General features: G+C 45.0%; 10 protein-coding genes across 10 annotated transcripts; 4 read left to right on the forward strand and 6 right to left on the reverse strand.

Annotated features, from left to right (window-relative positions):
- Positions 1 to 121: 121 nt before the first annotated feature.
- Positions 122 to 1,185, forward strand: F4822DRAFT_99880 (uncharacterized protein). The gene is made up of 2 exons (XM_051464293.1): positions 122 to 676; positions 730 to 1,185. Exons 1-2 carry the CDS (start codon positions 409 to 411, stop codon positions 1,014 to 1,016), a joined length of 555 nt encoding a protein of 184 aa, XP_051308646.1. The 5' UTR covers positions 122 to 408; the 3' UTR covers positions 1,017 to 1,185.
- Positions 1,186 to 1,445: 260 nt separating this feature from the next.
- F4822DRAFT_422925 (uncharacterized protein) lies at positions 1,446 to 2,904 on the reverse strand. The gene is made up of 6 exons (XM_051459924.1): positions 2,582 to 2,904; positions 2,461 to 2,516; positions 2,322 to 2,387; positions 2,189 to 2,266; positions 2,044 to 2,121; positions 1,446 to 1,968 (listed from the first exon to the last, which is right to left on the reverse strand). Exons 1-6 carry the CDS (start codon positions 2,815 to 2,817, stop codon positions 1,805 to 1,807), a joined length of 678 nt encoding a protein of 225 aa, XP_051308647.1. The 5' UTR covers positions 2,818 to 2,904; the 3' UTR covers positions 1,446 to 1,804.
- A 286-nt stretch (positions 2,905 to 3,190) lies between these two features.
- On the reverse strand, positions 3,191 to 4,439 carry F4822DRAFT_99977 (uncharacterized protein). Its single transcript, XM_051464294.1, has 3 exons — positions 4,030 to 4,439; positions 3,704 to 3,948; positions 3,191 to 3,622 (listed from the first exon to the last, which is right to left on the reverse strand). Exons 1-3 carry the CDS (start codon positions 4,292 to 4,294, stop codon positions 3,296 to 3,298), a joined length of 837 nt encoding a protein of 278 aa, XP_051308648.1. The 5' UTR covers positions 4,295 to 4,439; the 3' UTR covers positions 3,191 to 3,295.
- Positions 4,440 to 4,722: 283 nt separating this feature from the next.
- On the forward strand, positions 4,723 to 6,172 carry F4822DRAFT_435250 (uncharacterized protein; the record flags this gene model as incomplete). The annotated part of the gene is made up of 6 exons (XM_051462139.1): positions 4,723 to 4,966; positions 5,040 to 5,137; positions 5,195 to 5,509; positions 5,565 to 5,632; positions 5,704 to 5,756; positions 5,826 to 6,172. 6 exons carry the CDS (start codon positions 4,723 to 4,725, stop codon positions 6,170 to 6,172), a joined length of 1,125 nt encoding a protein of 374 aa, XP_051308649.1.
- A 1,495-nt stretch (positions 6,173 to 7,667) lies between these two features.
- Positions 7,668 to 9,515, forward strand: F4822DRAFT_422940 (cytochrome P450 family protein). The gene is made up of 3 exons (XM_051459925.1): positions 7,668 to 8,030; positions 8,118 to 8,451; positions 8,508 to 9,515. Exons 1-3 carry the CDS (start codon positions 7,769 to 7,771, stop codon positions 9,484 to 9,486), a joined length of 1,575 nt encoding a protein of 524 aa, XP_051308650.1. The 5' UTR covers positions 7,668 to 7,768; the 3' UTR covers positions 9,487 to 9,515.
- Positions 9,516 to 9,540: 25 nt separating this feature from the next.
- F4822DRAFT_440882 (fido domain-containing protein) lies at positions 9,541 to 10,550 on the reverse strand (the record flags this gene model as incomplete). The annotated part of the gene is made up of 1 exon (XM_051462806.1): positions 9,541 to 10,550. One exon carries the CDS (start codon positions 10,548 to 10,550, stop codon positions 9,738 to 9,740), a length of 813 nt encoding a protein of 270 aa, XP_051308651.1. The 3' UTR covers positions 9,541 to 9,737.
- Positions 10,551 to 11,153: 603 nt separating this feature from the next.
- F4822DRAFT_435254 (FAD binding domain protein) lies at positions 11,154 to 13,010 on the reverse strand (the record flags this gene model as incomplete). The annotated part of the gene is made up of 3 exons (XM_051462140.1): positions 11,154 to 11,442; positions 11,500 to 11,776; positions 11,846 to 13,010. 3 exons carry the CDS (start codon positions 13,008 to 13,010, stop codon positions 11,154 to 11,156), a joined length of 1,731 nt encoding a protein of 576 aa, XP_051308652.1.
- A 988-nt stretch (positions 13,011 to 13,998) lies between these two features.
- F4822DRAFT_435255 (uncharacterized protein) lies at positions 13,999 to 15,003 on the reverse strand (the record flags this gene model as incomplete). The annotated part of the gene is made up of 4 exons (XM_051462141.1): positions 13,999 to 14,408; positions 14,501 to 14,748; positions 14,803 to 14,913; positions 14,975 to 15,003. 4 exons carry the CDS (start codon positions 15,001 to 15,003, stop codon positions 13,999 to 14,001), a joined length of 798 nt encoding a protein of 265 aa, XP_051308653.1.
- A 1,044-nt stretch (positions 15,004 to 16,047) lies between these two features.
- Positions 16,048 to 17,737, forward strand: F4822DRAFT_100076 (putative cinnamoyl-CoA reductase). The gene has a single exon (XM_051452300.1). It carries the CDS (start codon positions 16,625 to 16,627, stop codon positions 17,618 to 17,620), a length of 996 nt encoding a protein of 331 aa, XP_051308654.1. The 5' UTR covers positions 16,048 to 16,624; the 3' UTR covers positions 17,621 to 17,737.
- Positions 17,738 to 18,262: 525 nt separating this feature from the next.
- On the reverse strand, positions 18,263 to 19,972 carry F4822DRAFT_422953 (uncharacterized protein). Its single transcript, XM_051459926.1, has 2 exons — positions 19,243 to 19,972; positions 18,263 to 19,184 (listed from the first exon to the last, which is right to left on the reverse strand). Exons 1-2 carry the CDS (start codon positions 19,791 to 19,793, stop codon positions 18,680 to 18,682), a joined length of 1,056 nt encoding a protein of 351 aa, XP_051308655.1. The 5' UTR covers positions 19,794 to 19,972; the 3' UTR covers positions 18,263 to 18,679.
- Positions 19,973 to 20,350: the final 378 nt, after the last annotated feature.

A 20,350-nucleotide genomic window follows, 5' to 3' on the forward strand; every position in this document is an offset into this window, starting at 1 on the left:
CACCAACGAGGGGTTCAATAATAGCTCCACCCTTCTAGCCAATCAAATCGCTTGTTAGGCGGAGTCACCTACCAAGTTGGGAATTCTTATTATTTCTCACCCGCTTGCCTCCTTATTCTTAACCTTTTCCTACCAACATACACGCCGAAATAGTGCCAGGAAATATGTACGGGGAACCCGGGGAAGATGCAAAAGATGGAGAATATTAATTAAAACCGGCACGCTGAAAGCCATATTTCTTACCATGTGAAAGTTACACTTGACCGAATCTCTCTTATGTTTGCTTCTACTGCTGATGGCGGTCGCAACCGATTTTGACCTTTTTACAACCTCCCGGTTTCGTAAAGGTCTTCACTCCACCAATAACGACACAGTTTTCCTGCTAAATAGGTCTATCGTCTTATAAAGATGAAACTTGGGTTGCTTATGAATATCTTGTTTTTGGCTGGGAGGGGAGCCACACAGGGAACAAGCTGTCTTGATGTGGCTCTCACCGAGATCCCTTCATGTGCGCAATCATGTTTCCTTCAGAATGCACCGTCTATCGGGTGCGATGGTACTGATTTTACCTGTCAATGCCAAAAAGAGGCTACGCTTTACGCCGCAGTCGAACCCTGCGTTGCTTCTGGATGCCCAGAGCCGTCGTTTCAAGCTGTCATTGATGGGGCTTCTTCTGGTACGTTATTTTACGATCACCTTCGGTGTTTCGCGTACTGATGTATACTGTAGTCTGCAATTGCGCAACTGCCATTCACGGGGGTTTAGTTGCTGAAAACTCATTCGGTTCTTTGACCGTAGCCCCGACTGTCATTGCCTCCGGTTCAGCGGTTTCTTCAGTCATCGGTACTGTCACTGGCACAGTCATTGAGAACCCCACGGGTACAAGCGCCCCCAGCGCCCCAGCAAGTACCACCTCATCTCGGAGTTCCGCTCGGAATTATCGGAGCGATTTGGAATGTGGCTTTCCAAGGATCGTGTTGGTGGTGGTACTCATATTTTCTACTTGTTTATCCTAGTAGAACGACGTTGTCGGATGGGTAGAACGAGGATCGCGATATCGTATAATACTGTTAGCCTTGAACATCAAACACAGTTCTGATTATCAAATTGTATCTGGAGGGGCTGGTTTCTTCTAGGTGTCAACATCATCCTGAACATATACTGTATTTAACCACACGCTCCAATTACCTAGGTCCTTAGGTACCTACACATATACATGGGTACTTTGTTCTTATACTTGTTTATTTATTTTATTTTTTCCTGCTGAATTTGCCAAGTAGTAGCTCGAATATTAAGGGAATTCAGCTTGGATCAACGGTTTCACTCCGAGCCCACCTCAATGTTGAACATGTGTCAGGCTTCTCTTCGACGCCACAGGCGCCACCATTGCTGAGAAGGCCGGGTAGGGTGCATATCGCGAAAATACTGATCGAGTAATTGATATATTGCGAAAAGATACATCCAACCAAAGTCTTTGAAAGGCCTGCGGTTTCTCACATACTTGAATAGAGCCATAGTGGAATCCGAGGGACCATCGTCTTATGTATATGCAGTGTTGGCTGAAATGACTGACCTAAGTAGTATTTTCCGGAGATTATAACAAACATTATTCTGTCCTTCTTTTCAACGCAGACATTATCACCAAAATCGAAACCGAACCGCGATTAACCCCGCAAGCCATTGTCCTACTAACATAAACACAACACAACGAAATCGCAAGCTTGAAACACGTCGAACCCGCGTGTAGAATGATTAATAAAGATCCATGAATAACTCATTCTTACCGGGATACGGGGTGATTAAATCATCCCGTAATTGCTGTATCGGGGATATGAACCGTGGTGAAATTCCAAGTCTTGCCATTGTCTGGGGTTGACATTTCTCCTCCAGTTGCCTTGTATTGCCAAGCACCGGTATGCTTGAAACTTGGGTCTGCCTTATTCAGCGTGATAGAAATATCCTCCCAGGCTAGGAATGTATTAGTAGGTTCCTACATGTACTTTCTCTCTTGTGATAGATGCATTGGGGACTGGATGAGCTCACCATGTGCTGGAGCAGGAGAACAAGTACCCGCCGCGCATTCAATAGAGACGTAGAATATCACTCCATGCTGCCCCTGGCCTATTATCGGATACCTAGTGTCAGCTTCGCTCTTTCAAGAGCATTCGTTTCAATATCTACAACGTACTTGTCGAGATGCTAGAGAGCAGCTTATCATTCACGTAGAGATTCTGATCCCATTGGTTCGTATCAGGGTTCAGCTTGTCTGTCAAATATGTTAGTTATCATCCTAGTACAATCACACGCAGAAGTTAACATACAATGCGTCTTGATTCGAGATCCGGGCGCAGCGCTGACTGGTGCGCCGTTCTTGGCAACTTGGGAGCCTTTACGTAGTACCAAGTTAGTATAGGTACGTCGTCCAGATGTTCGAGACAGTAAAATCAAGACTATACGCACCTACGAGAGTATACGCAAAGTTACACCAGTTACTCCCAAGGTTGTTGCAGTATGGGCTATAAAGGGAGTTCAGTTGGGAGTCCTCCGAGTGTCACTTTCTATTGATTGGGCCACATCATACCTATTGAGTGCATTCTCAGTAACCCCTTGGAGGAAGTCTCTCTTATCCATCATGATGGCGCTCCATAAGGCAACGTCCCCTGCCATTGGGTTGGGGACTTTTCCTAGAACTAAGGTAGCCCTGGCTTCCTGAATCCATGCGTCTCCCTTAGTATTGAGGGTAATGATATCTAAATTGGCACAACATTGGTGAGCCAACGCCAGTAAGGTGGCGATTGCTGTAGAGATGGCTTTCATGGTAATCAAACTGATAGACTTATTAGACCGTCCAAGACCGCACCAGCTGCACTAGAGTTAAGAATTGCTTTCGAACGAAGCGTTAAGCACTTCCTAGAGATTTGGAACTTATAAAGGGTTGATATTGAATTTTGCCGGACCTATCTCTTTTAAGATACGGCGGCGAGTTCCGAATGAGGGCCCAGGAAATTACCCACGGTTAAAAAGAGATGGCACGTCTGGCTTCACGTTAAAAGTAATAAGTTCTAAAGTTGCCAATGAATTATAGGTCCCATAGGTTGCAGCATAAGCCATGAAGTGTCCTCCTTTCGATAACCCACCTACCGACCTGGGTACTGACGCGTCCAGCAATTCTTAGGATGCAGAGTGATTTCAAGCATATATTCTTCGCACTCTTCTCCAACGAGTCGGAGATACTTGCTATCCACTCGCGCATGGGATACGGTGCCTGCTGCAATAGGTTCGGGCAGGCAATCTATCACCTCTCCGGCCAATCGCTTAACAGAACACCATCTCCAGCTTTAATCTCATCACAACCTTCGACGTCTAGGTTTGCGATACCACTAGAGTTGGTTTTCATACAAGCCGACTGTTCTCTTGCCCAGTCACGCATGGCTGGCCAATTGCGACACTTGCGTATCTGACCATCTCCGGCACCTCTTCCGGCCTTCTGATATAACAGGGTAGTATCAGCATTGCACAAAATGGCTTGCAAGAGAGAACCTAAACAATGCGTCGAGTGACCAAAGGGTACGTCAAGCTTCTCTCCTTTGGCTAATTGAAACATCGTACGTCGGATTACCGTCTAATGAAGTAGGAATTAAGGAAACCGTCAGTTGTCATGACGCGTCATTCTTGTATGGGAGTTTATGGCGCAGTTGCTCACCAGACAATGCAAAGAATGGTAACCTTCAAGGGTATAAACTCCCTTACGGGGGTCGCGGGGATCATCCATGGAGGCTGGTAGCCCTTGCTTCGCAGCTAGGTCATGGCTAATGGAGACCAGACCGATGGATGCGTCGATATTATCCCAATTTCGATCGACCTCGTCCATGCCGGCGGTAGTCGCAGAGCTATATTCGTTCGCCCAGCGCATAGGTATAAATAACTCTTTCGCTGCTTCCGGGGGTACTAATTTTCTGTGAGCAGAGGCACCATACTTGTACCCACCTACATATACACATAGGTGGGTACTTAGCTAAGTAAAAGTACCTATGGGACTGAAGAGTTTATCACTAATGGACTGGCTGCTTGCTTTTATGTTCATGGACCCTAATTTTGGCCATGAGATAACACCAAGCAGCAAATTACCCGCTACTAGGAGAAGCAAGATAACATCCTTCCACATATATGCCCTATATAGTTTTAGGATTGGTCGAGGTAAGGCTGTGTTGGGATTTTCGTGGAGGTCAACGAGTGGAGTATCCTCCTCTTGACCCTCATAGTCTCTACTAAGCGGTACCGACTCAGATAGCATAGTTTGAAGGTCTAGCCTTAGGGGGGGAGGTGAGGATCCAATTTCTCGGCGGTATCTGGACGTATAGCCCTATGAAGGAAGGGATTTGATTCAAGTTTTATATTGGTCTTTGTTACATCCGTAGAGACACCAATCCTTCCACTGTCACCATCACACAAGACTCGAAGGGTTACGCAAGGGATAGACAAAACGAGGGACTAATAAATCGCTTGCAGATTGGGGGCTGGGTTTTACCCTCACCGATTGGCGGATCGGAACTAGGCAAGTAGGGATTACAGGTATATAGACATATGTGGTACTTGTCCGATGGGTCGGTCTTAACTATTCCGAGTCGTCTTAGTTGCGAGAAATCCAATTTTGCGATTCTTTCTTTGCTATGCCAGCCTCACCTCCTTGCAACATCATCACGCACGGAAGATCACGTCAAGATGAGTACCTCCCAGACGAACTCCAGCAATGGCCAAGAAAAGTATCTTTCGACGAGTGAGGGAGGTATTACACCAGCCAGCGTAATTGCTGTCGGTGCTGTACTATCTGGACTCGCCGTTATTGCAGTCGCCTTGCGTTTCTACGTACGATTGATAAGGGTATACTCTTCTTTAGGTATTGAAGATTGGCTCATTCTTGTATCCGTGGTTTTAACGCTGGGAATGGGTCTCATGATGATTATCGGTACGAACTCTACCTTTTCCGCCGAACGAAGGTCTAGGATTCATGCATTGCTAATAAATGGGATATCCCATAGGCTCCGCGATGGGAGGTTTAGCAAGACCAACTCCTCAAGGCACAGGATCGAAGGGATACTTGACTGCGACCGATGATGCCGAAATTCTCACAGAAAAGGTGAGCTACCTTTATACTGCTACGTCAATGCGAGCATCCAATTAACCATATGTCAAGATTTTTTGGGCTTTTGATTTGGTACAATGCTTCGCGTTTGGTACCGCTAAACTCTCGGTCCTGTTTTTCTATCGACGCATATTCCGTGGCGATGTCTTTAGAATTATTTCTATGACAATGATCGTTACCGTTGTCATATGGACGCTTGCTTTTTTCTTCGCTATCCTTTTTCGATGTGGGACGCAATTCTGGGCACTGTGGGCACCTTTGAAATTCCTCCTGGCCAATTGTTATGCCAGTACGCCCATGTTCCAAGCTTTTAGTATCTCGGATGTAATTACGGACGTCCTTATCTTAGCCATGCCTATATACTGGGTGCGTAACGGTCTAATACGATACTTGAGTATGTACTCTAGCTAATAGCAGACAGACTTCGAGACTTCATATGACATTCAGCAAGAAACTTGCTGTTTGTGGCGTCTTTCTTCTTGGTGCAGTGTAAGTAGAGCTACCAATGCAGTATGGCTAGGTGTAACGAAGGCCATTATTTGCTCACGTCTGTTTTACAGGGTGATAGCGGCGGGTGCTGCACGTTTAGCCATATTCGTCAAACAGACCAACAGTAAGTGTCAGATCTAATTTGTTACAAAGATACTTGCCTGGGTAGCCATGGTTCCTAACGACAACACAGACCCGTATCAGAACGCAGATGGAATTGGTCATCTTACTACGGAAATCTATTGGTCAATGATTGAAATGGGAATCTCCGTGGTTGCAGCCTGCCTTCCAGCGATATGGCCCTTGATCAGTAAGATCTCACTCGAGTCGATGGTGCACACCGTTCGTAGCATGTTTTCTTTGGAGTCTATTGCACAATCGGCATCTAGTCGTTCCAGGCGGCAAATGAGTACGAATGAGAGGAACGATAACGAAAGGGGCTCAGGGCCTTACGAGCGATTTTCTGGGGGGTCGGACAAAACCTCTACCAAGGATCCTAAGATCGATATGATCCCTATGCGCGACATCGAGGCGCAATGAGTGATATCTAATATCGGTTTCGCATCTAAATGAAAATCCGGTGAAATAGTCACACAGAAAGGAGGGGTTAGCTGACATTAGTCCTTCTTTATAATATTGGTAGGGGTTTGGGGATTACCTATTGGTTATTCTTCTCTTGAAGATGCTGTGGGACACTGCAAGAATATAGGGCGATATATATAATGAGGAGGTTCAAGTTAGGATGGAGTGATTATGGGTACCACGACGAAGACATGCAGGTATATTAGGAATAACAAACGGACGAATAGGCTTCTGTAAAATCAAGCTATGTTACACGGCGGCATCTCCTGAATCGATCCTAGGTATGTCAGTACCTAAGTAGGTACTGATAATCCTGGAAGTTTGGGCAACCATACTATTTGCAGCAATTACCATAGCCGATAAGTGGCTTCATTTTCCTCCCTACGAGTGCATATAATTCCTACATTTTGCGTTCCATAGCATTATCATTTGTTCTTACCAATGCCGCAACCATCTCGACCTGAATGTGCACCACCTCCGAGGTAGCTCGCATTTCTTTTCTTGATTCAGGTTGTAACACAAAAATAAATAAAGGTGCAGGTTTCCTATGTAGTGCGTTCATTAGCTTGATTTCGGTGAAAGAAACTGTGTACTGTGAAGTGAGATGCTTGATTAGATGGATCGTCACATTATCTTTGATGTTACTCCTAGTTTATGGGGTTACCAGCGAGAACAACATGGGAGTTGGTCCTACGATGCATCGAGTATATTTATACGTAGTCTGATCCTATCCCAGCCCTGTGATTGTTTCAATCCTGTTTATCATTAAGATCTATTCTAAAAGCAGAAGCAGAACATCCATACAATTACCTTGAAAGGATACATTTTCGCACTTCAGCTAAGATGAAGAGAAACATTCTTGTCGTCCTCATGGTATCTTTGGCGCCCGCCATAGCCGCTCCCATTTCCCCTGGAGGTACGTGGCTTTTCTTCAATTGAACTTGACGCTTATAGCTAATACGACTCAGGTGTTAAAGCCCGGGCTTGTGGCTCCGGTGAAGGTTCGTGAGATATCACATATCAAATTATCTGAAAAGTCCATATATTTTAAATTCTAACGTGCATAGATGACGCTGTAACTGATAGCGGAGTGGACTTATCACCTGTCGTGCCCGATTGTAGCTGGTAAAGTCGGAAGCTGTCTTCGGAGTTTTACATGAGAGTCTTAGAAGGTTGGGATGTCTCGGATAGTCGGGTAACACAACAGGCTACCTACATATTATATACACACACATATGAAGGTACTGTATAAGTACCTAGGTACTCTGTATTACTTATACTCGTTTTTACCCACGTGAACCCAGTCTACATCCGTCTTCGGTACCTGCTAGGTACATATGTATCTACTAGGTTACACCAACTTGATGTATGGATGTATTAACTATGTACTGTATACTATTGGCTCCCCTCTCTGCCATATGTTGGGTCCTTTATCTCTCCTCTTCTACTAGTTATCTAGATACCTAAATCCCTAGGTAGGTATATGTATTATAAAACACACACACCAACAACCTCGTGAAGTTTACAAATTCGCCAAGAAAGTCACTCATTTGCATGAACATTGTCTCCCGAATCCATTGTACCATAATGGCATTTATCTTATCAACGTCTAGCATGTTTGGGCCGGGCGTGGCTACAGCTATCTTGCTAGTTTCCTATATTCTCAGCATTGCTTTCTATCGCCTCTTCTTGAGCCCTCTAGCTAAGATACCCGGCCCCAAATTGGCCGCACTCACATACTGGTACGAATGTTACTATGATGTCTTCCGGCCAGCTCAATATGTATTCAAAATCAAAGAGCTGCATCGGGTCTACGGTACGTATACTACTAACCTATGATCTAGCCTTGTTTATGTTCCATGGTTGTGAGTGAAAATCATGAACGCTGAGATCACCACAATAGGACCTATAATTCGCATCACACCCGCCGAAGTGTCAATTGCCGATCCGGACTTTGTAGATGCTATATATTCTCCGGGCCCCGGTCAAAAGCGAGATAAAGACATCCAAAAAGTGAAGGCTTTGGGCATCAATACGTCAATCGGAGGTGCTGTGGCCCACGACCTGCATCGTCATCGACGCGAGGCTCTCAATCCCTTCTTTTCCCACCGAAGCATTACTAGGCTGGCTCCAAAGATGGACGACAAAGTTGGGCAGTTGGAAGATCTCTTTCTCCGGGCAAAAGAATCTACTGAAGTGGTGAATCTTTCAGATCTATACTACGGCTTCGCTAACGAGTGAGATTGTCCTCGAGTTACAAAATGTCCTATCGTATCGGCTAACCGATTTTTAGTATATTGAATGAGTATTGCTTCGGTCGCAACGAGAATCTCGTGAGTGACAAGGCCCTAGCTCATGCTAAACGCGAGAATGTGAACGGTGTTCTACGAGCCGTCAAATTCAATCTCCATTTCTCCTGGGTTAGGGACCTGATGCGTAGACTCCCACCCAGCATAGGTGCGAAAATGACACCACCAGGTATTCGGGATATGATACGTTTCCGAATCGGAATCCGCAAGGAAATCCAAGCCGTTGTCAATCAGAAAACTAAGGGTCGCGATGAGGGAGCGACAAAGTCCATATTCCATGAGCTACGGGATAGCTCCATACTCCCGGAATCAGAGAAATCGCCCCAAAGACTCGAGGACGAAGCCACACTACTAGTTATGGCAGGGACTCAATCGACACAGTTATCCTTGACGATGGCACATTATCATCTCTTGGCTAACCCTGCTATCATGGCCAAGCTTCGCACCGAGCTAGCATCGCATCCGTCTAGCACACTCATCCAACTTGAACAGCTTCCATATTTAAACGGCGTAATTCAAGAAGCGCATCGCCTCGCCTTTGGGCTTACGGGACGGAATGCGCGCGTCTCGCCAGACCAACCTGTTGATTATACCGACCTCTCAACCGGGCATACTTATGTTATACCATCCGGAACCTCGATTAGTACCTCAACGCTCCTTGTACACGCCAACGAGGATATCTTTCCCGACCCCTTCGTATTCAACCCCGAGCGGTGGTTAGGATCGGCCGGTCTAGTGCGGCGCAAATACCAGCTAACATTCTCCAAGGGTCCGCGCACTTGTATCGGGATGCATCTTGCAAATGCTGAGATGGCAGTAGCCATAGCTGCCATGGCGCGCTGGGATATGAAACTGTTCGAGACGGAAAACCAGGATGTGGAGTTCTTGCATGATTACCATGTTGCTACGCCGAAATTAGATTCGAAAGGGGTGAGAGTGACTGTTGCGAGTAGAGTAGCTTAGGTAGGAAGCCATTATAACCGTTGACCATCCCTTAGAGGTGTGTGGAATATCTTATGATCCGTCAGTATATGAGAAATCTCGGGTAAGTCTCCCATACGGCCCCATTTTCAAACGGAGCTTGTCGTAATGTATATGAGGTGGTTAACCTATGTGCAACCTAAACTCGAGTTTGCCCGTCCTAGAATCTCATTTTTTGTCGTTAGCTGCTGCTGGATGGTTTTCATCCTACGTATGCCCACGGCATCTGCCATCTAGCGGTCCTTTAACTTCTTCCCAGCCAACTTCTTCTTCATCTCTCTAAGGCGAGTGTTCGCCTTCTGGAGAACGAATAAAGCGTATTCTCCATGGCCTTCCATATCCTGACTTGATCTCTTTTTGATACCCATGTACTCCTCTCTATCCTCTCTAGTCTTCCCTATGGGTATTATAATGCCGGCATGACGACAAAGGATGGCATTTAGGATCATCCGACACACTCGGCCATTGCCATCTTGAAAAGGATGGATTTGGACAAATTGTAGCGAGTATTTGGCGGCGACTGAAATTGGGTCGATTGACTTCTTCTCCTCTGCTTCGGCAAGTTCTCGTTTTAGGTCATCACACATCTCCTTCATCTTCGCAGGGACAAATTTGGGTACCGTGAAGTTCGAGTTTCCAGCACCAACAATGACCGTCCTATAAATTCCTCCATATTCCTCCGGAGAGATATCGGGTCCATCTCTAGTGCATATCAGGATGCCTTTGGTGAGGATGCGGTGCGTTTCCTTGATCAACTCTTCCGAGAGATCCTGTTTCTCGGTGACGAAAGTGTGTATTATGTGTTGGAAGGCTTTCGTATGCTGCACGATTTCCATACGGCCTCGTAAAATGTCCTGGATGGATACATCTTTCAGATCTTCTTGTCGAGAATACAAATCAAGTAGTTGGCTCTGGTACAAGGTATCTCTCTCATTGATCTCGCCTAGTGGCTCTCCCGAGAATATTTTCTGGCAAAGGTAGATTGTAATATCGAAGCCTAGTCCAACGTGCTCGATCATATTGCTCCCGAATATAGCTCTGGCCATGGAGCTATGTACTTCCTCGTTGACGATATCTTTTGCTTGTCGTCGAGTGTGGTATTCTGGATCGTAGAGATCCAATTGGAGGTCTTCTCGAATAAGGCGTAGGCAGGTTGAAGATAGACATCGTTTAGATCGATGATTATTTGATATGAAATTGAGGGCCAACCTCGTGATATCGTATTGCACAAGTTTTCCTTCCTTGTAGAGGCACCGGTAGAATTATGCGGGGACGCCATGGCGATACCTGGTTTCTAACTACTTAGATGTGAAATTGTAAGTAAACCAGTTTCCGATTATTTATAAAAAACAATTGAGAATTGACTTTGACTTTACACGGGTCACCTCTATAGTTTAATTTAACGTTTGCACTAGACGACTATCAAAATTAAATGGGCAAGTACGCCCAAACCCACATAGTTTAATAGGGGGGAAAGCACGAAGCAAATCACCTGGGTAACCATCGAACTTTTCTCATTTTCCTCCATTTCGTCAATTTCTTCCCCCAACTTCCTCAATTTCCTCAACATCATCACTTTCATCAATTTCGTCCAATTACTCCACTTCCTCGACTTTTACAATTTTACCCCCCAGAGTACACCAATAATATTAATTCCCCACCATACAAAGTCGTCCGTCTCCGGCAACTTCCCATGCCTCGCTTCCTACGCTTATTGGGCCCCAGAAAACGCCATTCGGATCATACTTCTTCTTGATGGCTAGTAACTTGGGATAATTCGATCCATAGAAGACTTCTTGCCAGTTGGACTGGTGGATATTAGCTTCGTTCGTGTATGCACCACTACCCGGCGATATATTCTCCAGAGCAGGGACCAATTTATCAGTGACAGTCTGTTGCGCGACACGATTCGCCGTCAAATTTTGCCGATCATACATCCTAGTCTCAACTGTTAGTCATGCCTTCATGCCTACCAAATTTACTAGGAGAACGTACACGCCAAAGAATGCCAGGAACAGTGACTCTCGCCATGCAGGATGTACCGCGTTAGAATAACTGGGTGCCCGGCCGACATCCATGACGACACTAGCAAAGACACCACCATTATCCATAATGGATTTGATGGCGCCAGTTAGGGACGACGCTGCGCTGTCGGATGCTACAAGAGAACGTGGAACAATGCGACCTCCGAGGTTAATCTCCGTAACATTCATTTCGGTATTTAGAGCTAGATACGAGTCCTGAAAGGTCGGAAAATCGCGAGACGAGAAGGCTATGAGGTTTACGTAAGTTAAAGACTAACGTAAGGTAGGTAGGACGTTAATTAATTGAATATGCTTACTATATGGTATTCCACTATTATCAAGCGCCCTCAATGTAGGTTGGAGTAAAATTTCGAGATCTTGTGCAGTCCCATTTGGTAGGTAGGATTGCGGCATTCGAAACATGTTCCCTGGCAAAGTCTGCCAATAGACTACACCACCAACAGCCCCAACCGCTGGCAGATTCGTTAGGAAAACTTGTACAATATCCCAGTAAGCACCCGATGGCTCGATGAAGAAAAGGGTGGCACTAGCCGTCGGCATGTTCGGATGTAGCTTAATCGTCACGGAGAGTACCACGCCGTACGTACCACCGCCACCACCGGCAAGAGCCCAGTATAGATCTTGGTTCTGGTTAGGAGTTGCTGTCAAAAGTTCCCCTTTTGCCGTAACCACCTCCCACTCGAGGACCTGGTCGGTTGCGAGGCCGAATTTAGATGCAAGAGGGCTGGTCCCACCCCCTTGAAGATAACCGCCAGCTATACCGACCGTTGGGCAATCTCCTTCCACAACAATAAGACCATGGGAATTGGCGGTCTCTTGGGCTTCAAAAGCTTGTACACCTGCACCAAGCTTCATCGCTTTTCCAGCGTAAGAGGCGGATTCATAATCTAAGACGGATATATCCTTGATGTTGTGGGTCCATAAAGCAAGTGCTCCTGCACCTGTTGATCTACCCATGTAGTCATGGCCAGTGTTACGGATGACTAGGCGGATGTTGTATTTACTGACAAACTTCAGAGTCTGACGATAGTCTTCCACACCCGAAGCATTGACAGCATAGGGTACATAGGTACCTATAACGCAAGGCGCATCACGAGGTGTGAATGGGTCACAACTCATGTTAGCAAAGAAAGCGGCCATAGTCGAATGTGTGGTTTGGTCGTGGAATTCCGGGCGTGCCCAATTTTGTTGGATTTGAGCACACTTCTCGGCATCGTAGCTGACGCCAGGGAAGCCATCATGGCACGGGCTTGCGACCGGGACGGTAGCTATTAGTTTACCCCCAATAGTCGTGTTGAAAGAATCCCATTCTGCTGAAGACGGCCAGCAGTTATCATCAGGAAAGCAGCGACACTGAGGTTGATGCCGTGACGTTGCGAACCAAGCAGCCGCTAAAAGGACAGCAATGGACGTCCAAACGACAATCCGAGTATGGCTCTTGACGGGTTCTCTTTCAGTCATGGAGCGCGGCCAAATCAAGAATTCTCTTGACAATTGGGAGAAAATGAAATGAGAGAAATTTGAAGCGCGATGTAGATTAAGTACGCCGCAAAGATTTGAGAACCAACAGCATATTGAGCCCCTAGGTCGGTAGGTAAGCAGCCGATCGTATCATCTCGCGCAAGGGGTGTTGCGGTAAAGAGGTAGTAAACGCCATTAAACAAAGACAAAGCTCTATGCAATTCATGTTATTCTGAATCGAATCATCATCAGTTAGCAATGAAAGTCGAAGTTATGGCGCAAATGATCGTACCCAATTGAATTAAAGGTCACTGTCTCCAGAAGGAAAAGGTGATGACGTAAACATTGTTATGTAACTAACTTGGTACATGTACATATGTATGTACCTGGATATATTCGGACTTCATATATCTCCGGTTACTTGTATCTTGAAACCTCAAAGATCAAGCCACAACATCATGTCGGCTTTTCAATAAATGGAGCCCGAGCTCTAACAACAATTTAAGTACCACACAACAAACTGCACAATAACCGTGCTGCCGTGTTGAGCTGCAAAAGCAACGCCTTAACTTACGATGTACTAGATATCACCAAAAGCAAATCAATTCCTTATAGGACTCGTTGATGCACACCGGATAGATACCGCGGACGATAATCATGGTAATAAAGACCGAGAATCACACCCACCCCCCACCTACCCGTCACCCAGCTAGGTAGGCGTCCACCAATCCGAGCTGAAGTGTACCTAAAGGTAGGTAGGCAACTTGCATTAGATATACTGTTGTCTCAGGCAATTGTCTATCACCGAGATAATTCATCGAATAAAATAGGTGTTGGTATCATTTACTCGCCCCCACCCATCCAATGCAATGCGTAAGGGGCGCACAGGCGTCTTCCGCTTTGTTAAAAGTCTTCGGTAGACTCGGTTATGAATATTGCCTATCTTTCTTCCATTTTTATATGATCCTTAGAAGATGAATCGTATTAATTATGCCTTCGGCTTCCGACCAAGCACATTCACCCTATCGTACATAAACATGGCCCCTTTTTGTGTTTGTACGGCAGCGGCTTGCACTAAAGCAGCAATCTCTGATGCCCTTTGGGGGTTTTTCAGTCGCAACCTGCCGCCGATCATCTCGTGTACAGATAGGTTACACCAGTGCATTGCCATGGATGACTGGCGTTTTCCTATCTGCCAATCTGCCTCGACCTCTTGTAAGCCATGACTTTGAAAGATCTGCGCTAAATCTCTGCACCACCCAGGGAATACCCTACTGTCTATAGGAATGGTCGCTTTCCAAAGAGCAGCTAGCTTATCCGCAGGAATATCGGGCAAGCTAGTCAGAAGCTGCATGGATTGGGCGTCGATATCGCCCCATTGTATATACCCCCCTGGTTCTAAATACGGAATCGTGACATTAGCTCACGAGTTAAACAATAATATCGTTTGTTGCCAGCGAGTTAGAGGGTGCTAAAAAGGAAGTACTCACTTAATAATTTGATGAGGTTTCCCACTACGGGAGTTGGGTCATCCTCAATGACAAAAGCGAAGAAACGCAAGTGCACAATGTCGAACGGGGCTACAAGGTCGTCTGGTACTTCAGCGAATACACCCCATTTTCGAAGTGAGAAGTTATTAGGCAACCATTCCTTAGGCCCAGCTTGCGTAACGTCTACGTCGAGGCCAAAGAGCTCCGCAGATTCGTCCAGCTGTGGTGCTAGATCAAGAAGCCAGATGCTTCAAAATATCAATAGCCATTCTTTATAGAAATCAGATGTCAGATTTAAATACCCAGTCCCCGTGCCAACATATGCGATCTTCAATGACTTTCCATCTCGTGGAATCTTAGGATGAAGACTATATCCAAAAATGTCCTTCCAGATGTAGTGTTGAAGATTGACCCTTCATTCTCGACTTAGTCTAGATCGTCACGCAGGATATTGTAAAAAGGACGCGTGCATACCTGTTGAAATCAACGAAATCTCGGCACATCTGCAACCTCAGTCATTGTAGTAGGTGAAGGGGTCAGGGATGTTGTAAAATACACTAATGATTATATTCCAAACTAAATCCCAGTCCTTTTAAACTATTTTACCGGCTCCAAACCCAACCACCCGCGTAGGACAAGGGGTGGGCGCTGAGACCTAGTACCCTGCTGCGTGACACATTATTTCTTATTCACACCGAACTAAGGTAGAGGGAGTACTCACAAGCGGTACTGACCCCCACCAGCTCACATTCGGAGGTACTTGTCATGCCAATACATAAGTACTCTAGATATTCTTCGTCGTCAAGATTATCTATAACATTAACACGGCGCCGTCGAAAGCTTCAATATTATTCTTATACGAGCGCGTCTTCTTTGCAAAAAGACTCTTCACACATGGATATAGATTATGAGACTCCTTATATTGAGATTCCTTCTTGCAACAGTGAGTGTCTTGATCTTCTCTGCTGACTCCGCAGCAGGCTTGTAGAAATATTTACTTTCGCATTTATCGATCAACAAGAAATCATTTTTTTCTTCCGATGAGTGTAATCAGGCTCCTTTTCGATATAACTATCTTTTACGCCAGTTAAGTCAAAGTATAGACAACCGTTACGAAGGAAATTATCATAACCTCAATTTTCCCTGAGGGACTTTTAAGTCCATAACTAACTATTTTTTCATGGCCTTTCTAGTGTAAATAACGCCACAATCATGGCGCGATAGTATATGCATCTCAGGTATCGTAAGGATCATATCAACTCGTCTTGATGTGTAAGTCTGTGTCGTATAAGAGGTGCCACGAAACGGCGCGACGGATCGATTCGAAGATACTTCTCACAGTTTGGCCATCTGGACAAGTGTTGAAATGAACATATGTACCTGCCTACCTGCGATAAAGGGGACAGTCGATCTTTTCAAGCAGAAGTCTAACTGAACCAGCGCGCAATCAACAGGTAGCCTATATACATATAAGTATTAGCAAGCTGTTCCAACATCGGGCAAAGAACATAGGATACGATAACCATCTGTTCTATTCGACAATACCGGCCTGCGGCCTCTGATAAAGGAATTTATACTTAATCGAAGCAAATTTCCTATAAGTATTGGCGGAAGGGTTTCTATAGGGGTAACTACCGAAGCTTAGAGGGCAATAAGACAAGTCATGACCTGGATGACTCGTTCTTTGCCGTGGGCAGCGAGGTGTGGGTGCTTAATAGAGATGGAAGATTTTGTAGGAGTGGGCAACTTAGTAAGCCACGTATATAATCCGACGTATTCGTATGATTATGTGAACAATATTTTCCCTCGGTAGTTTGGAAATATCTTTGTATCACTTAGAACCTTTGTGGATAATATCGGCCTTGACAACACTAAATTGTTATACTCACATTCATTTGTGTAATAACCGCATTCCTGTGTCTGTGGTGAAGTGATTAGTGTTCATGTTCAAGTCCATCTTTCCGAACAAATATGTCAAAACAGGAGCCATCCAAATTTTACTACACTGAATTTTCTATTTAATCAGTCGTATGTCCAGAAAAATAGCTTCAAATTTGATCATAATCCCAAAGACACCGTTTCAGATATTCGCCCATAACGCAGCGCATCTATCATCCATTCATCATGTCTTCTCCGAATCTTCTCATCACCGGTGTAACCGGTTTTATCGGCTTTAAGGTACTTCTAGACTCCCTCACGGCAGGTTATACCGTTCGAGCCGCTGTTCGCTCCATTTCCCAATCTCAATGGATTCCCTCTCACCCAAGAATCACTGCGTTAGGTGTCCCAGATAAGCTATCGTTTGTCGAAGTGCCCGATATTATACGTGAAGGCGCTTACGATCAAGCTGTCAAAGATATCACCTACATCATTCATCTTGCTTCACCTCTCCCTTCTCCAGGCTTAGACCCCCAAACCGGCGTTTATGAACCCAATGTCAAAAGCGCTACATCTATACTTCATTCTGCAATCAAGGAACCCTCGATTAAGAAGGTCGTCATTACGTTTTCGGTATTCTCCAATATACTCTTCCCGCCCGACGGAAAGGAGATCACCGAAAAGTCTAGACTCCCTGATGTACCAGGCCCCTTCGATTCAACAATCACAGCGTACAGTGCAGGCAAGATTGGGGCTCTGAATGCAGCCGAAAAGTTTATCAAAGACAATAATCCAAAATTCGCGGTCGTCAAAGTCATGCCCGGCCTTGCTCTGGGTTATGATGAGAGAGCGACGGCCTTAGAGGGCATTAGCGCTGGAACCAATAGAATGTTATTGGGAATCATCACAGGCAAAACCAGTCCTGCGCCATTCCCCGCTGGGGTTGGTGATGTAGCTGATGTTGCCAAGGTCCATCTGCTAGCGTTGGGGGATGGCGTCGTGGGGAGCTTCGGAGTAACGAAAAGGAATACCTTCGACGAAGCTTGGGAAATCGTCAAAAGACATTTCCCTAAGGCCATCGCGGATGGCATATTTACCCAAGGTAGCCAACCAACAATTCCAGTTGATTGGAATGCTCATCAGACTGAAGTTCGTTTTGGATTCGATTTCAAAACGTACGAAGATGCTGTTGTCGAAGTTGCTAACCAGTACCTTCAACTCTCCGGCAAAAAGGGGGCATAAGTGAACCACGTAGTTACTCCAGCGTGTGTATTGTGGACTTGGGAGCAACGACTTATCATTCCCAATCGTTCAATAAAACAAATTCGAGCAACTAATCTAATTGAAGTTAATTCAAGCAATTAAAGGTGTCCATACCTTCTTGGTGGCCCATTCGGTGGAACGTTGTACTAAATGGTTGTATCCCCCTAAGTAGTCCCTGTCGCCTAGATTGACAGAGGGCCTTACTCGTTGTTCATGTATAGATGGCCCCTAATGAAGTGGTACATCAACAACGACGAAGCTCTTGGTGAATTTAGGGTAGATATTCTTGACGGTCACGCAACACGGGCATAGGTAGACCTGTAGTATGCGCATGAGGCATCCTCAATGACCACCTTTAAGCTATGCCCAATTAGGATAATAAAATAATACGATCTCAAATTGACGAATTAGTTCTTCTTAATCAGCACTATTTCTATATTACCTTGTCTGGTAAGCCAACCACCTGATACTGTCGGCTCCTTGTTGGGGTTGGTCAGCCTGACATTGACATCAAAGCGAGGCTCCTTCCAATACAGTTTTTCGCGCGGGTGCTGAACTATTCGTTACGTTAGTTAAGAAGTGTACACATGCTTGTTACGTAGTGTGTAAGGGATGGTCCGGTTCCTAAAGTAGTGATGAATATTTTATAGGCTCATGTATAGAATACAAACGCTTGAGATACTCCCTTACAATGTTTTCTCAAATATTGCGCTTTACATGGGGCAAATAATCAGCGAATCTTCATGATAGGTTGGGAAGCGAAATACGGGGACAACCCGTTGGGAGGTGACTTTGACTCAACCATTTCCACTTGTATATCTCAGCGTAGCAGTGCAAATCTCCTCCCCCACATGGCAAATTACGTGAGAAGACATTATAATGACGAAACCGCGAGATCCTTCACCAAACATTTCCACACCATTTACCTCTATTGAGAAACTATAGCGGGCTTGCGATAAAGAGATCTCCGTATGAGTTACTACTAAGCAACCCTTAATATATATATGTGCCTAGATAGAAGATAACGAGCCTTTAAAGCTATTGTTGAAGAAAGTGGAGGACTAGCTTTTTGTATCCGGATATGCTATTGATCAACTCCGGGATACGAATGTATTCATTTGGTCCATGTGCGACCAAAATTGATCCAGGTCCATACAAGACTCTCTTGTTGCAATATTCATCTTTGAGTCGGGGCACATCAGTACCAAAAGCGACTGGGGCGGCTTCGAACCCATCAATTTCCCAGTCTAGGAGGGCTTCGGGGTACTCAAACACAAACTTCAACTCTACATCTGGATGTCGCGAAACTATCTCGGCAACCTTGTCCTTAATACCTGGTAAATCAGATACCATGCGGACTTCGCAGAGTGCCTTGGCGGATGGGGCAACAATATTATGTTTCTCTCCACCTTCGATAGTTCCAATGTTGAACGTCGAAGGACCAAGAAGGTCCGACTCAGGCCAAGTGGCAGTTGAGAGGTCATTTAATACAGCAAGAAGTGCAAAAGTGGCGCTTTTCCCAAGATGGGGATATCCCGAATGACTGTAATCATAGGTTGCGTGTTAGCTGACGAACCCTCTTCAAACGAGAACCAACTGACCATGCAATGCCATAGGAGATAAGTTCGAAGGCTACTTGTCCCTTGTGACCTTTTGCTAGTTTGCTCTCTGTTGGTTCAGCGAATATACCAAATTCCCATGATATTCCCATATCATTTGCTGCAATCATTCCATGACCGCCATTCTCCTCGCCAACCACAAACAATAATGCAAGGTCACCCTCGCTTCGAACACTACCTTCCTTCCTCAGTTCTTCAGCAGCCACAATCTGAGCTGCCAGTGGACCTAAATCATCGGAAGATCCCCTACCACGGATAATATCACCTTCGATAGTTAAAGGAATATGGGGCGGGACAGTATCCATATGAGCTGTGAGAAGGAGACGGGTCTTACGAGAAGAGCCGAGATAAGCGTAGACATTATGACGTGTAGATCCCGGAGCGATCGGTATACGCTCGACAGTATACCCCAAGCTCTGAAGACGCTGTTCTAGAAAGATACCAATTTCGTGTTCAAGCTCACTGGTACTCACAATTGACATGAGTGAGGTTAATAAATCAACGACTGGATGACTGGAAGAAAAAGACATCATGATAAACGAAGAAGATAAAAAAGAAAAAAGATAAGAAGTAGGATAAAAGAGATAAAATAAAGAAATGGTTACATTATTAAAGAAAGCAAAATCGGATATAATTATGAGTCATAAAAATGAATAAAAATATTAAAGATTTCTTATATTTTATATTATGTATTAATTTAATAAAAATTGTTATTATATTAAAATGTAATAAAATCTTATTGTCACGAACCAACGGTATCAGGCAACAATTGAAGGAACCATGAGTGGAGACACCCCAACCCAATCACGGAAGAACTATGGAGAATTGGGGTTCCTCTCAATCACATGACCTGAAGTGATCTGTATGATCTGGATGATCTGGTACCAGATCAACTAGATCAATCAAATCAACTAGATCATAATTAGTGACGGACTCTAGGGAGAGGAAGGAAGAATAAACTATATAATCACAGACATCTCCTATATATCTAACCACTCTTTTCATAGCTCTTTAGTTATCAATCTAAGACTATTCTTCCAAGTATAATGAGAAGACTCCAAGCCTCTCTGACGAACAGAACGTACTTAAC

Source organism: Hypoxylon trugodes (assembly GCF_022578975.1).
Source record: "Hypoxylon trugodes strain CBS 135444 unplaced genomic scaffold F4822scaffold_13, whole genome shotgun sequence".
Classification (NCBI taxonomy): domain Eukaryota; kingdom Fungi; phylum Ascomycota; class Sordariomycetes; order Xylariales; family Hypoxylaceae; genus Hypoxylon; species Hypoxylon trugodes.